Raw genomic sequence first — 16,071 nt, 5'->3', positions numbered from 1 at the left:
GGTACACTCAGGGAGTAAGAACACGATTAAGTTTCTGTCCTAGTCTCTTCAATTGTAGAAGGCAGGGAGCTTTCTTTATTTCTCACCTTCCCGGGGAGTAGATTAGCAGATTAGCAGATTACCAAAACGATGCAAATCACACAAGGTTTCAATTCTCTCCTCAGCTTCTGATACATATTTAGGAAAACTTTAAAAATTTCCATTTAGGCATCTAGTCCTTTAGTGATTTAGCCACACCCTCTCCACTTTTTGGCTTTATCCTTCAGTAAAATAAATAAGGTGAAAGAGCAAATTATGAGTTTTTCTTTTCTTATAGCTTTCCTGTGTTTGAGTGGATCATCCTGTTGCCATCGTTTTAGGCCAGTTGTTAGTTCATGTTCTTACCACCCACCGAAAAACAGCACAGGATTAAGTTTATATTAATAAATGATGTTCATGACTAGGTTTCTAAATGCCAGAGTTATGATTTATTTTTTTAAATGGGCTGAGAAAGGAGAGCAGCAATAAAACTGGCTCCTAAATCATTCAAAATCTGTCTTTACACATCTATGTGGGTTTTTTTTCTTTCTTTTTGGTTCTTTTGTTTGTTTTTTGGATGCACCTCTTATTTCCCTTTATGTTCTATTATCATGGACTAAATATTTTTTTTAACTCTTTACCCTTGTCCATAGCTTTGAGCCCTGTTTATTATAGTTAAATTTATAGAAAGGATTTTATGTTCTTCTTTTCTACTTCCTAAGTGTTTATAATTGTTTCTGTTTATCCCCCTCCCATTAAGAATTTCACAATAGATCCCTGCACCAAATAAATTAAAATCTGCAACTTCAGACACCCAAGGAAGAGGACATTAATCCACTTAGTAAAATACCCAGACCTCCCCCTCTCAATTTCAGCTCTTCTTAATGTAACATTTAGTAATTGCAGCTGGCTCCTCATACTTCCCTCCCTGCCTTTTATTCGGAATCACATTGGCCTTGTTTAACCTTCATTTCCTTTTCTACCCCCCACATTTGTCCACATACTTTTCTTTGACCATGTTTGTTTCTTTCTCTTTCTTTCTGCTGCCTGGATTGAAGGCAATAAATGGAGCTTTCCAAGAGCTTCATATTTTCTGGTTAAATCCCATCCTACCTCCCCATTCCACTATTAATGCTTTGTACAATTTTTATGCATCCTTCAGTTGTGTAGTTACTGCTCTATATTCTTCTGATTGATCATTAAGTTATGCTGGCTTTTCAGAACTGCCTCCATAATCCTGAAGAAAGACTTTTTACTTGGCATGCTCTTTGCCTTTGGAATGCCTTTCCTGGCACGGACAGGCACTTTGGTTTGACTACGATTCTTAAGTTACAATTCAGAGCTCATTTGTTCAGTTGGGTTTCTACTATGAGCAGCTCTGTTTCTCACTGTTAAGTGCTCCATCATGCTGCTTAGTTGAAGGGTGTGTTGTGAGTGCAAGATGTAATATACTTATATTGTACTTGATTATCAGTTTTCAAAAACAGCTGCATGCTTTGGTATCTGTGTAAGGAAATATCGGAAGATAATATACCATTGGTATTTATTACTCTATAATTAAGGATGTGTCAGAGTTTCCCTTTAAAAAAACCCCCTATTTTCAGAAATTCATATCTCCGGCATAAATTTCCCTATGAATTACAGTCTAATATCATATTAGAAATTTCTTCTTTTTAAGTTATCCCTCCCCTTCCCTTTCTTTCTGGGGAAATAAGTTTGAGGATGTAATTTCTGGGTTATCTCTTTGGGATGAGAGGAAGCAGGCCCAGTGCTGCACAACCAAAGGTGCTGCCGCCACCACCGCCACCTGCCCCCTCTGCTCTTTGGCCCATTGCAGCAGGGAGATCGTGGCGGCTGCTTTTGGATAAAGGATTAGCCTTATATCTGCATGGATGAGCAACCTTGTCACTGTATGATTTGGAAGGCAACAGAGAAGAGTCACTTGTTCAGAATTATCACAAGTGCCAGAGTCTGAAATCTTAGTGCCAGAAGTCAATTCTTTTGCATTCCTCTCCTTATGGTCACTTAGGATACAAATACAGCCATGGGTTAACATGAAATAAGTCTACGGTATGGTATTAGCAATTTATAAATTCATGTTTCTTCTGATAGTGAGAGGCAGGAAAAGGACGAAAGAAGGGAAAAAGTCGAAGAGACAAATGTTTTCCCCTTCTGCTTCTTTAAGGGGTGGTCTTGACCAATTAAATCAACCAAAGCCTACTAAAAGAGTCCTGGAAAATCTGCGTTCTAGACCTGCCTCTACCACCATGGGACCCAAAGCACATCAACTTCTTCTCAGTTTCTTACGTCTAAAATATAGGGAGGTAACAAAAATAACTGCTTACCAGGAAGGCTGGGGAAGTTACCAAAATGTATGAACCCAGCAGAGTGCAAGACTACAGAGAGAGGCGGAGGCCTGCAACAGGACAGGACGTACAGACAGAATGCCTCCCTAAAAGCAGAATGATAGGAGCAATAAAAACATTTAAACAATTACTGGCCACACTGTGTGCTCTCTCATGTCCCTTTTACCACCAACAAAGTGGGCCACATACATAAAGGCTTTCTGTTTCTGCAACACGTCAGCTCCTAAGTATGCCTTTATATGATGCCTTAATTTTTTCACTTGTGAAATGACATTGGAAACGTTAAATTTTCGGGTATGAAGGATTTCGGTTTGCTAGAGAAAGGTCACACAAGTATTCCTAGTGGGAGTCACGTCTTCTCACACCCCATCTCAGGTCTGCTATTTAAATGCAGTACTTGATAGGAGAGTGATACAGGCATTTAACATTATCTTCCAAGAATCATCAATTCCCGGTATCAGTTTATGAAAACAATTAGGAACCTCCCCTAGGGTTGAAACTCATTACCATCGAGCTTTGGGAGAGAATAAAGAATCACTCAGGTAATGACAGATAATGGGAGAACCCCTGAAGACACTGATCCCAAATTCCAACTTAGAAAAATGGGCTGTTGAGGGAGTGGGGGTTCTGGTCCCTGAAGCCGTGTGTGCCTCGCAGGCGGCAGAGACCACAACTGGTTCTGTGTCTTAAAGGGGAAAGTGGACAGGCAACATGGTGGGGAATGGGTAGAAGCTCAGAAAGCTCTGGTGCTCTGCCACATAGCTCTGAAGTTTTCAAGATAAATAAAAAGACTGGGCTCATTTAACATCTGCCTTCACCTTCCTCTCAGGACCCTCCAAAATGGAGTTCATAGAGCTATAGTGGTCCGTCCTGTGTTCGCAATGCCACAGGCATCAGCAGCCCCAAGGAAAAGAAACCCAGGGACTTTCTTCGCAGCCTGCTTTGTTCCAGGGTTGAGGTGAAGTCCTTGGCTCCTGGTAAGCAGAGGACAGTTTTCTCCCACAAAGTGGCAGTTAGAGCAGTTTCTGTCACTTTCTGAGGGAAATGGTTTTCTGACTCAATGAATAGTTTAGGAAGTCAGGCGATGTGAAGGTGACATGGTAGCAAAACTAACTGCTTCCCAAAGTATTTATAGCTCCTACCAAAAGGCATATCCAATAATTACACTGAGGACATGTACGAAGTCATAAAGACTAGTAAGAGATCTTTTTGTACCATAATCCAGCATAAGAAATAGACCGTCAATCACGCAGTGACTGTGCCTTTCCCCACCTGTATGTCCTGTTCTTTCCGCCATTGCTCCTCTGACCTAACCATTGTTGTACGTTGGGTTAATTTCCATGTGTCTTGTAATACTGTACTTTAATCACGTATGTACATATCTTTGAGCAGCAGGTAGAATTGCTTGCATGTTTTAAAACCTTCCCAGTTACATTTTAATGAATAGCTTTGAAGGAAAGTCGTATTATAGAAGCATTAGTTGTCCTGTATCGCAATTCAAATTTTAAAATGAAACATGTTCAAGCCGGTGGTTTATAATACAGTCTCTTCGATCTGATATTAAATACTCCCCAATTTTCCACTGAAACAGAGAAGCAATTAGGTCAACAGTCAATAGAAGAATGAGACGCACAGCACACGTCTGCGCTGAAAGACAGCATGGACTCCCATTTGAAAACTGATTCTGTCACCCACAGAAAGTATCTTGAGACTTAAATGAAATTTCTTTTGTGGCTCATAATATTTCTGGGTAGCAGATGCTTTCTCAAAAACAGATTTTACTTTTAAAAATATCAAATATAATTAACACCTTCAACATAAAATGAAATCTTTGCTTCCAGATGCATTTCAAGGTGTTGAAATTAATCTATGCAGCTCTCTATGGCTAAGAGTTTCCATTGACTTACAGATTCTGTTGCTGTCTTTATGAGGCATGTCTGAAGAACTGAGAACAAGAGCAGGACACTGAAACTGAATTGTATTTGAAGGATGTTTATTAAACCAGAAGCATTTTGAAAAACGTCTTTTGATCTATTCCTGATCAACATGGTCTAAATGAGTAGGTCAAGAATCAGGTACATTGTTATTTATTATAGAAATACCTAGCCAGAAATACAGATTAAGTTTAGGGCAAGCATCTTAGACATTGTATCAAGGTCTTGACAACGGGCAGACTTTGAAAGATATTTAAAATTAAAATTGGTTTTATTTTTTAAAAAAATAGAATCGAGTGTTTGAACAAAGACATTTTCCAACAAACATACTCAAACCAAGAAATAATGGGGGCGTTTGATCTCTTTCCTGAAAATCAGGGAAACAGGAATTAATGAGTCAACTTATATTCCCACTGATCTGCTGACTTCAACAAAATATTGGTTAACTTACTTAAAAACCCTCCATTCCTCTCTGTCACAGGTATTGAGAAGTGTGTGCACTCACACACACACACAGATACACTTATTAATACATCTTTTTAAATGTTAAGAATTACACATTTACAAAACTTTTTATTGCTTATGTGTACAAATACCAACTCTGACAGCATAGTTTTTATGAGTGATACCTTTACAAGTGTAAGTTTTTATCCTGGAAGGAATGCTGGCCACAGCTAAAGATAAAATTTGATTTGAGTTTATGGGTGTAGGAAAAAACCCCTATGCAGGTAACTTTCAATATTATATTCACCAAAATCAGGAAAATACGTAAATATTTCAGATGTGTTCTCTGAAGGGTATTTAATGATTTTTCCCCCATCATTAGTGAGAAAACATATATGGCTATTAGTCGTGCATATAATATCTTAGCCACTGTAAAACGTGAACCCATTATTTTCAGGATAGAAAAACAGAGTACACTAAAGCTCTGTTTCTTGGCTGTGAGATTGTAATATTATTTTGAGACGATGTCATCTGTGACACAGCTCCTTTCTGACTGAAGCATATTGACTCATCTGGTTCATCTCACTAGATGTGTATAAAAAGTATCACCTTGCCCAGGAGAAGTGTCTAAGAACTTCTTACTCATATTTATATTTCCAGTTTTACTGTCAAAAGAAGCACACCTGCTAGATGCTAGATTGTGAGCTCCACCGTCTAAGACTTCCAAAACAGTTCCGGAGCCCTTTGCTTTATGGGCGAGGAAGTGATTTGTTCAGTGACTTCTCCGTAAGTGAGGACTGGAAGCCCGTGCTATGGTGGCCCATCATCTACCACGGCTCTCATGTAGGCTGGAGAGGAGTCTCTGTTCAAAGACAGAGCTTGTTGTTTCCGTTTCCTATTCTTCCCAATTTTAAATTCCCAGGCCTCACACACTGCTTTCTGAACTCCTGCTTTCTTTGATCTGCAATACTGCCTCTACCCTGAGGCCTGTGTCTGGCTCCCTAACCTTGATTTATTTCCTGCTTTCGATTTTGCTACCTGTCAAATGGGCCCTATTGGACTTCTGAACCATTGCCCGCTCTATCTTGGATGCCCGCGAGGCCGTCCAATCCTTCTAGAAGCCAGAGAGCCAGGCTTGGCCCTCATCTAGCCACCTTTCCCCGGCTGCGCCTCACTCTGTGGTGTATAGAACTTATTCATTTCAAAAGCTAGGAAAGTTACAATTTACCTGTCAGTAAACAGAAGATGGTTTATCAACAGACTTTACCTTAATGACTACAAATGTTTACCTCCTGCTTTCCAGAATGCAAAGAAAATCTTGGAAATGTCATAATATCTTACAAACATTTGCAAAACAGATCCTTGTTCATCCGGAAAAGAAACAATTGTATTCCTGTCTCTGTCACAAGGAAAATGTTCAGTGAGAAACATACAGATAGATGTACACAGTTATACGTAAATGAATATGCTAATTAAAAATTGCAGTGGGCACTTTATTAAAAATTTATTTTACAATCTAGCTGTTCAAAACATCCTTACATCAACAAATACAGCAGCTTGACTATTGGAATCATAAGTGATTTATCTTGAAAAGATTATATTTGTAGTTGGATGCAAATATTTTCAAAGAATATTTATATCAAAATTACTGGTTTTGTTAGAAGTATTTTTACCCCTGGAAAAAAATTCAGACAAGTATCTCACTGTTCATTTTATGGGCGAGATGGCCCCACTGACTGTATTTGCCATGTTTGTCCGAATTGCAGCTGTTTATCTTGCAACTTTCTTTAAGATTAATTAAATGCAAATGTAACTCTGTGAATCATGGGAATACCTGCCAGACCTCTTATTAATACCTTCACTTAAAAACCCCTGTGCCTGAGAGTCATTAATTTGCTAAAAGAAAAGTGCTAAAGCAGCCCTTTGCCCACAAACAATTCCGAGATGACTGCCCAATTAGTCCGGGAGCATTCCGATCCTCCTTTCAGGCCCTGTGGCCCTCTGAGGACACAAGAAGGCTCCGATGATAACCTGGCAACCTAGGTAGAAGCCCAGCCAAGTGTGAGCGTTTGAAGCTGCAGTTTGGCTGCCATGGTGTCGGCGAAAAGAAAGAATTCAGGCACCATGTCATCCAGTACAAAGGATAAAAACGGATTCAACCGGAAATTCAATGTGGCACCACATATGGGATACATGAGTGCGGTTATACAACAGGCCACATATTTTTTTTGAACAGTCTCCTACATGTGATGCCGAGGACATGTGTAACCATCATAACGTCTCTAGGAATCTGTATTTAATTTGAGTTGGGGTGGTGGCAGGGATTGGAGATCTGAAGCCGCCACAGGTTTGTGGCAGATGGCTCTGTGTCAGCTATGACAAGCAGCCAGGCTCAGCTTCCTCTGCAGATTTTCTTTTCTCTCTGATCAGGTAAATATGGGCACACTCTGGAAAGTTCTTCAGATTCTGCCTTAGGCTGCAAGTTTGTGACTTAGCCCCATCTGTCACAAATCTTCCCTAGGTTCTGTTGTTAAGCAGAGACCTGAATTTACCATGTAGGGCTGCCCAAGAAAATGGGGCCACTTCACCCTGTAACAAAGGGGAGGGAGAGAAGAGAAAGAAGTGAAGAAGCATTAATGACTGAAAGAGTAAAGTATGCTGAAAATTTACGTTGCAAATCTGCATCACTTATGTCAATTATATTTCAAAAAGCCACCAAGTAAATGGTTCTCGAGTTTCATCACCTCAAGAAATCCCAGTTTCTGATTGGTTTAAAGTGCGACGGGGATTTCCAACCATAGGAACATGCTACTGTTTTTTTGCAAATGGGCACATTCTGCTGCACACGTATATCCTGGTTTATGTTACGGATGACAGCTATTAGAAGTTTATCATCCAACTTTTAACTTTTATAAACACAAGATACACAACACTCTTAATACATGTTTTTGCGAATCTAAATTTTACTTTTAAGTGGTGAAGACACAAAGATAAATGCCATTAGTATTAGATGGAATTTATAAAGCGCTTCACATTTGCAAACAGGTTTATATTCATTAATTCATTATAGCCATACCTCAGGGGAAAAATGCTATTAAGATTGAAAAAAAATCTTCCAGGTTTATAGAGGAATCATATAGAGGCCAAGAAAATCACCTATAGTCAGACTGAAAACGAACAGCAGAGAAGAACAAGAAGCCAAAACCTCTAACTGATCTTAATCAGCCAAAGAATATCTATGATGCTAGAAGTTTTTTCCTTTTATTTTATTTAGACAAACTGAAGGAACACTAGACCAAATAAAACCGAGGGAAGAAGAAAAGAAGGCATGGAGGAAGGGATAAAGCGAAGGAAACAGGGAAGGGAGGGAAAGGCAGGGGAGAGAGAAAGAGAAAAACAGTGAGAGATTGAGAATTTGCCTTAATTGTCTGGTGCAGCTGAGAGATTTTAGAAGTTCTTAAAATGTCATGAGCATTTATGTTTTCATGTTAAAGGAAAAAGTGAGGACTCTGGCGCCATGTTAAAACCAGTGAGCAACACCTTATTCACATCTAGAGTTGAAGCTCCAATTAAAAGGGGACTATAAAGTGACCAGTCTCTTGAAAGAAACTTAAAGTGGCTTGGCTGTGGTTTGGGTAGATATAGCCTCACATAATTAAGACAACCACAAATGGCTTTTCTGGGCATTGAATCTGAATTGTAAGCTTAATCATTGTTTGGAATTAGTTTTAGGCAGAAATCTGAAAAGTTCTTCTCTCCTCCAAAAAGAACTTGAAGAAGAGAACAAAAATATCTCCAGCTATCATCTGAAAAATCCTAAGAAACTATAGGTCAGTCAAAAGAAAGAATGGCATCTCTCTCTCTTTTAACTGGAGAATATCACTCAGTTTATAAATAAAAAAAAATAAAAAATACGATGGGAATGAAAATCTCTTCTGTTAGTCTGGGTGATGTCTACCTTATACAACTGCCCCATTTGTACCCTTTTGCTATTTTGAATACTGGTAAGAAGGGAATAGCCATCAATTTCTTTTTCTATACTATTTTAAAATATAATGATTAAGATTTTCTAAAAACATGAAATACTAATCTCAAATAATTATTGAAAATTATCAGTAAGTAAATTCATATAGTAAAAGTGAGACAAAAAAATACAACTTCACAGTATTAGACTTGCTTGGGCTGGAAAGGAAGAACTACTGTTGGTGTAAGAAGTCAATCCTTGGTTGATTATTGTATTATTTATTAATTCTAGAAACTTGTGTCTGAGTTGAGAGTCATAAAAGAGCTCCCTATTTTATGCATGTGACAGGTATGTGTTCAATGCATCTACCTGGCCTCAAAAAGGACATGTCCTGACAGTACAAGAAGGTTACAGTTAGTGATTGAACTGAAGATATAAACTTTTTAAGAAGCAGTTTTAGAGTTTTTAAAATTAAGAAAATGGTTTTAGATTTTTAAAATTATTAAGAAGCATCTAATTTTTGCATGCATTGGATTTCTCTAAAGAGCCTCAGAAAAATGTGTATGTGTGTGTGTATGTGTGTGTAAGACAGAAAGAGTAAGAGCACACTTGTGTGAACATGAGGAATTTAAACATTTCAGGTCTGAAACTATTTCAGGTGGGAAGTCATGGACACAGTGTTCTATAATAGAAAGAGTCACTTTAAGAAAAAAAGTAAATTCTGTTTCTGCTTTTCAGTTACTAGCATTCTGTTTCAAATTCTGCTTCAAGTTATAGCCCCAAAACTCTCACTCATATTGAAAGTATAATGTCTCATGTGAGAAGAAAGCCAAGTGTTAGTAGCCTTATTCTAGTCATTAAATTTCTAAGTGTGAATCCATATGAAAAATCTTATCCTAAAGTGAACTCTATATGATAAGAAGTCGAAATGATTTTAAAACGTAAACTTTTAACAACAAAAAAAGAGTAAGGTGTAAAAATGTAAAAGGAACAAAATTAAAGAATTCGGTGACATTCTATCCTTTTAGATCTTAGAAGCATATGTTTTATAAAAGCAAAACAGCACTGTCCAATGAAATAAATCTAAAAATAACCCTCAACATTCGCTTCACAGTACACACAAAAGATCCTCTTCCATTGCATAAGAAAAGTAGGTAAAAAGCTGCCTCGGAAGAAATCCTTCTCTAGAATTTAGTAAAAGCAAATGTTACCTGAAAATGTGTATAATTTATAAAACATAAGGTGAAAAATTACCATAACTTATTGTATCTTTATTATAAAGTTTTAGAAGGCATTCTTTTTTTTGTTTTGGCTCTAAATCCTATTACAACAAACAGACTAAATGTGTGGTCCTTGCTGTGATTTTAACTCAGTACCTTGCAACATGCCACTTTTTCCTAATAATTGTAACCTAAAGCTTTTGATTACTTAGAATTTTGAAGTAATTTATTAATTTTTGAGATGAATTTTTAGTCATAATATCACTAAGATCTATGAATGAAGACATATGTGAAAATGTAAATCTCTTATAGATTTATAAGAGAAAAATCCATGGCAGAAAATACTTAAAAATGAATTATAAATATAAATTCTTATGAATGCTTATGCATGAATTACTAATTTGTAAAACTTTGAGATCAAGGATTTTATGATGTACAAACTAAAAATACATGTAAGAACATATAATAATAGATCGATGAAATAACATTTAAGGTACAAGTTATTTTTTATGTTATATAAGGAAAAATTTGATATATTAATAGCATACCACGAAGCTAGCATTCTTTTAGAATTTTTCTAGAAGTTGTTTGTAAAGTAAATAATTATAGCTATGTTATGACGGTGGCTGTTTTAAAACATTTCAGCTGCAGATCTGCTTTCTTTTCTAACTAGAGGCAACTTGTTGCGGTAACTTTTGAAATGGTTAAAAATTTGCAGATGCAGAATAACAGGGTTAATAAGGCCTAACCTGAAGCAACACTGAAAACTGGCAAATTCTGATGGTAGAAATAATTTATAAATACTTCACCAAAAATTCACCCAAAGGGGGGAAAAATCAACAATTTGACATGGAACTCATTGGAAATAGCTTTGTGTCATATATAGAAAATGATTCCATTTGTGCTAATACTTATTCTATTTCCTCAATTTTCATAATCTGCATATTTTGACAGTCTACCACATGGGAAACTATTCGATTAATATTTTATACAAAGAAAACTGCTACTGAACTTTAAAAATTAGGAAATATTGAGGTAAACCTTGGAGGACCGTTTTCTCTGTGAAGCTCCCCATGTATACAATACAATAGTATTGACTCAAGGAGTAATACTGAAGCCTGGAACTGTTCAGTCAGCATTTTAAACTATTATGAGCTACCTTCTGAACCATTGCCAAGTTAATAGACAATGAAAGATAATGAGCTTGAAATTGGGTGTTAAATTGCATTTTTGGTTCTCTCCCTTTTTCTTGAAGTTTAACTGTTTCCTGCAGAAACAAAGTCATGTTTTGATATATCACTATGTAAATATGTATTTTAGGCCATGAACAGGGCAAGGAGAGAAAAAAAAGCAGAGAGCTGTATTTCATGCAGAAGGTTGTATATTAACATAGGAAAATTAAAATATGCTGGATTATAAAACTGCTAGATTGTAAACTATACTGAATTTATGTAAAATGAAGATGCTACATTCTAAGAATATAAAAAGGTGTATTACTCATGGCTTAGAGCCACCTTTGAAACTAGTAAAGCAGATTTATCCTGGTTCAATTACTTAGACTTTTAGTAGGGCTTCTTTGTGTTGTTATTTCAACAATGTAAAAGTCTTGATTCAAACAAGGAAAAAAAAGAGAACGAATGAGGGGACTAAACAATGATGCTATTTATACTATTTCCCTTTTGCCTTTGCAATTCAGAGATGAGACCGACAGGCTAATCTAAACAAACTGAGGATTTTTATGTCATTTGATTAAACTGGACAGGGAAATATTCGATTCTTGCAAATCATCTTTAAAGTAGTTAAAAAATGAACACCAAACTTCACTAATGTCATTCACCTGAATTTTTGAGGACTAAAGATTTCATTATGATGGGAAGAAAGGCTTATCCTCATTAGTATAATTGTAGAATCTTTCCTTTACTTCCTTTTAAACTAATGAGTTACATTAATCCAGGTTCATTTTTATAAGCCTCTTGGGGCTAAATGTAAAGGACAGTCATCTTAGAAAACAATAAATTAAAAAAAAAAGCATGTAACGTGCATTAAGTGCACGTATTTCATAAGACCTAGGTTAATACAACTGGCATCCAGTTTAATTAATCCTTGTTAGTGTAACAACTAATATCCCTCCCTAGCATGTTTCCTTTAAACATTAGTATGTTAATTAAATGTTTTTTTTTAAAAGATTTTTCTTTGTACTTCAATATGGCATTTATACCATATAAATCTCTTCTCAATAACTACCTTATAGAGATGTTTTCTTATAATATCTGGTCTCTTGCAGAAATTCTGGAGCCTTTTTGAAAGCTGTTCAGGTGTAGAATACAGATATTCAGCTGCAGGAAAAACAGATACATTTTTAATGAAACAAAAACCTCAAAGCACACACTCGATATTAGTCACTTTACTAATTAAAAATGCATATTGCTCTGTGCCGCCTCATGTTGTACATTATTTAAGCATGATTTTATAAGGTTACCTCAGCTCACAAGGATGTTTAATGCTAAATAAGACTGTGTAGTTGTACTGTTTAGACATCTCCTTTGGGTGATTAAAATACATTATTCTAATGCAACACAATGCATATGTGATATATTCTGTGATGAGAATTTTTTCAAAGAACTGGTACTATAGCCGTATGTACCCTGCACAACAGTTGCAGATTATTAACTAGTCAATTGTTTAAATAATTTGGTGTGACTTTCAGTCCTTGATTTTTCTCTGTGTATATCATTAAAAAAAAATCTGTAAGCAATTGCAGTAACACTGACCTGATTATAAAAATCCATCATTATGGGATGTGTATGCTAACAATGAAGAATGCTATTTGAAAACTTGCTTTTTTGTTATCTTAAAAGAACAGATGGTAAATATAAGCTTACTCTAATGTATTAAAACACATAAAATTTTCCTTAACACTAACATGTTGACTTGCCAAATAAACAATTGCTCCTGCCTAAGTTTATTTTCAAACTTTCTAATTTAGCATGAATCATGTATTAAATCTCAACAAAGACGAACACACATGAAAGCAGCTACCTGGAAATATTTCGGGATAAACCAAATCTTTGGGACACAGTGGGTAACAACCACAGTACACAGCTTCCAACCTACAGAAATTTTAGAAAGAAGAATATATTAAAACGATGTTATTGCCATCATAGCCAGATAGTGGTTTTGTTTGCCTAAGTTAACAGTATGAGCCCAGAGCTAACTGGGACAAAAATCATGGTCGGCAGTACAATCTTAAAAGCCAAAGTTGCTCTTTTAAAAGATTTTATTGATCATATATGAATTTCATAGAACAGAACCAACAGCATATGTTTTGTTCACTGAATTAATCAAAGCGCAGCGCTGCATTTTTTTTTGTTTTTAAAATACTGTTTAACACATTTTATAATCAGCAGATAAACACATGTAACAACATGGTAAAGTATGGACAGCTTTTCTTAATAATGCTGCAAAGCCTCAGAATGTTCATTTTTCAAAAATGTTTAAATAAAATAGCAAATACTTAACTTAGCACTGTAGTCGTAGAAATGATTGAGGCACTTTTAAAAGCATCAGAAAAAAATTTACAATCTGTTGTAATGGGGCATTTTCATTTTAAGCTCATGCTTCAAAACAATGTTATTATGCAGAATATAAAACTCTTCCCCTTTTGTTGAAAAACTCTCAGAAAGATTACTTTAATGAACATTTTGCTTTCTTGATTAAAAATTTAGCTCACTTTCCATTTTATCAGAAAAGAATATTTTTATTATTAAACAAACGTGAAAGTTTCACTTTGTGAGGAGATTTCCCCCGGACCACCTAGGGGAAGTTTTTCTTCATGTCACAGTGGGTCACAGTACTAAGGGTTAAGCAGAAGGAAGGTATTGCATCTCGATGGTTGTGTCAGCCTTGCATAATGGCTATTGATCTGACATGTAATAAACTTTAAAGATACCACTGTCATTTCTGTTGGCTAGAAATTATGCAGTGAAATTCAAAACACTCCTTAAAATATGTTTATTTTTTGAGAAACTTTGAATTGCATCCAACATGTTGACCAAAGGCGAAATTTATTTTGAACTGCAGATTTTTTTCAACCCAAGAATAATTTGAAGTCATGTCAATGTTTACCTTGTTTATTTAGAGTGACAAAGTACATGCAATTTAAGCTGTTTTTAAGTGGGTGATGTTTTCCCTATTTTATTATGTTAACTGAAATTAGTTTAAATGAAAAGTATTTACTTCGAGCTGCAAATACTGGAAAAATACTGAGTTTTAAAGTTTTGCATGAGAACTGATAGAAATTAGAAGGTAACACAGTGGGAAGGCACAGGTTTTAGTTACCAATTATGAATTTCAGAATCCAAACTAAGATCTAATATTTCTTTCCCTACATATATAGGGTACACATAGAAACGCTTATTACAGGCACAGCTATAAACTACACTGTGATTGTATCACAAAACATTAACAAAAGTTTTGAGCATACAAACCAGTGATATTCTTTATGGACCAAAAGAAAATATGCAGACATTCAGGTTTAAAATGCTGTGCCAATCGAAAAGCAAATACATATGAACATTCTCTTATAATTACATAAAATCAAAAGAGTGAAGTCACAAGCATTTCAGAAAGTGCACATGTTATCTGCTTTTTAATAATGGATTTGAATTAGAGTATTCTGTTTCCCGAAAGAAAATCGCAGGCCAAGTTACATTTTGAGTCATCGTATGAGTATGTACCATGCCATTTCCAAAAAAACCTCTGCTAATTAAAATACAGTAAGACAGGAATAGCACTATTTGATTTAAGAAGAAAAAAAAATCACAAATTTGGATTTCAACTTTTATTTGTAAATTATCTTATTCATGGTTATATTTCTAATTCATCAAGAAACAAACCACCATCTCTTTTGGTTATGTTTTTGACTTGTTAAAATATTAAGCCTTATTATATATAGTCTTTAGATCAGGGCTATCTTCTTAAAAATATGTTAAATAGGCCACAGTATTTAAAAACAACTTTACAAAATTCATCCTCATAAGTTTCTCATATTTTCTTATTTTTAAAAAAATTATCATCTCATGACAATAATACAATTATTCATCATTTCAATTCTTATGCACTACCAGTTAAATAATAAATAGGGTTCCAATTGATCTATTGTTAAAATGACTAGTAAATGACCTTTTTATTCCAATTAACAAATCATCTGCTAAATCTATGAATCTTAATATTCAGATCTATTCACTTCAATTCATACAATTTATCTGCAAATAGTTGTTGGGCTTTTGATTCTAAATATAATTAGCTGATAATTTTGCTTGGCTGAATTACTTTTCTGGAGGGCCTGCAAAGGCTCTCAGTCGCATTATCTAGCAATAATGAATCTGATAGGTGAAATTTTTTACTGTAATGAGGATGAGACACAGTTGTGACACCTGAGTCTACTAATAACAGAAGACTGCTAATTATCGACAGCACTTTTTTGTGTGATGCAAGGAGAAAAAAAAATCCCTCATTATTAAAAAATAAAAAGTTACAATTATAAGTGACACCGGAGGAGAGTAAATAAAATGGAGTGATTAAAACATTGCTGCTTTAAGGGTGTTTTTAATTAAGTGGAAATGCTAATGTTGTCATACTTAGCAGATGGGATTAAAATTAGTTATTGTAAGTAACTCATATTTTATGTTATGGTTTCCACAGCATGTCTACAAGATCTAAGAAAGTGATACATTCCATAAGACATTTTAAAAATGAAATTCTCATACTCTTTACAACTCATAATAATGAACATCATGAATAAACTATTGAAAAAAATCCTGCCAAGGATTTTACCATAGTGACTTAACTAGCAAGGAATGTAACCATAATGTACTGGACTGTTACAATCTCACTGATGGTATGCCTTTTGCTTTGCTGATTGTTGCATTCCCTATTTCATTCACACTCAACAAAAACAAAAGTTTGGTACTTGGGCATTTAGCCAGCATCAAATGTGGTGTCAAGAAGGTAGGGCCTGGATACAAGAAAAGATCATGACCACCCACTAAGGTGATGTTCTAAACTAAAACAGAGGATGCATCATGTAACTGCAGATAAAAACCTAATTGCACACTTTCTCCTAC

The 16,071-nt window shown here is 35.4% G+C and overlaps 1 protein-coding gene across 3 annotated transcripts in view; it reads right to left on the bottom strand.

Annotated features, from left to right (window-relative positions):
• Nucleotides 1–6,234: 6,234 nt before the first annotated feature.
• GTDC1 (glycosyltransferase-like domain containing 1) overlaps nt 6,235–16,071 on the bottom strand; it is a 269,887-nt gene continuing 260,050 nt past the window's right edge. For all 3 annotated transcript variants that reach the window (XM_012641743.1, XM_012641745.1, XM_012641744.1), the window contains 3 exons: nt 12,986–13,056; nt 12,191–12,282; nt 6,235–7,351 (listed from right to left, as the gene is read on the bottom strand). In XM_012641743.1, coding sequence (XP_012497197.1) covers nt 7,280–7,351; nt 12,191–12,282; nt 12,986–13,056 — 235 coding nt within the window. In that variant the 3' untranslated portion in view covers nt 6,235–7,279. The remainder of the gene's footprint in view (nt 7,352–12,190; nt 12,283–12,985; nt 13,057–16,071) is intronic.

This window comes from Propithecus coquereli, unplaced genomic scaffold (assembly GCF_000956105.1).
Source record: "Propithecus coquereli isolate 6110/MARCELLA unplaced genomic scaffold, Pcoq_1.0 Scaffold169, whole genome shotgun sequence".
In the NCBI taxonomy this organism is placed as follows: domain Eukaryota; kingdom Metazoa; phylum Chordata; class Mammalia; order Primates; family Indriidae; genus Propithecus; species Propithecus coquereli.
Note: the sequence above shows the minus strand (reverse complement) of the source record. Positions and strands in the feature narration are given on the sequence as shown.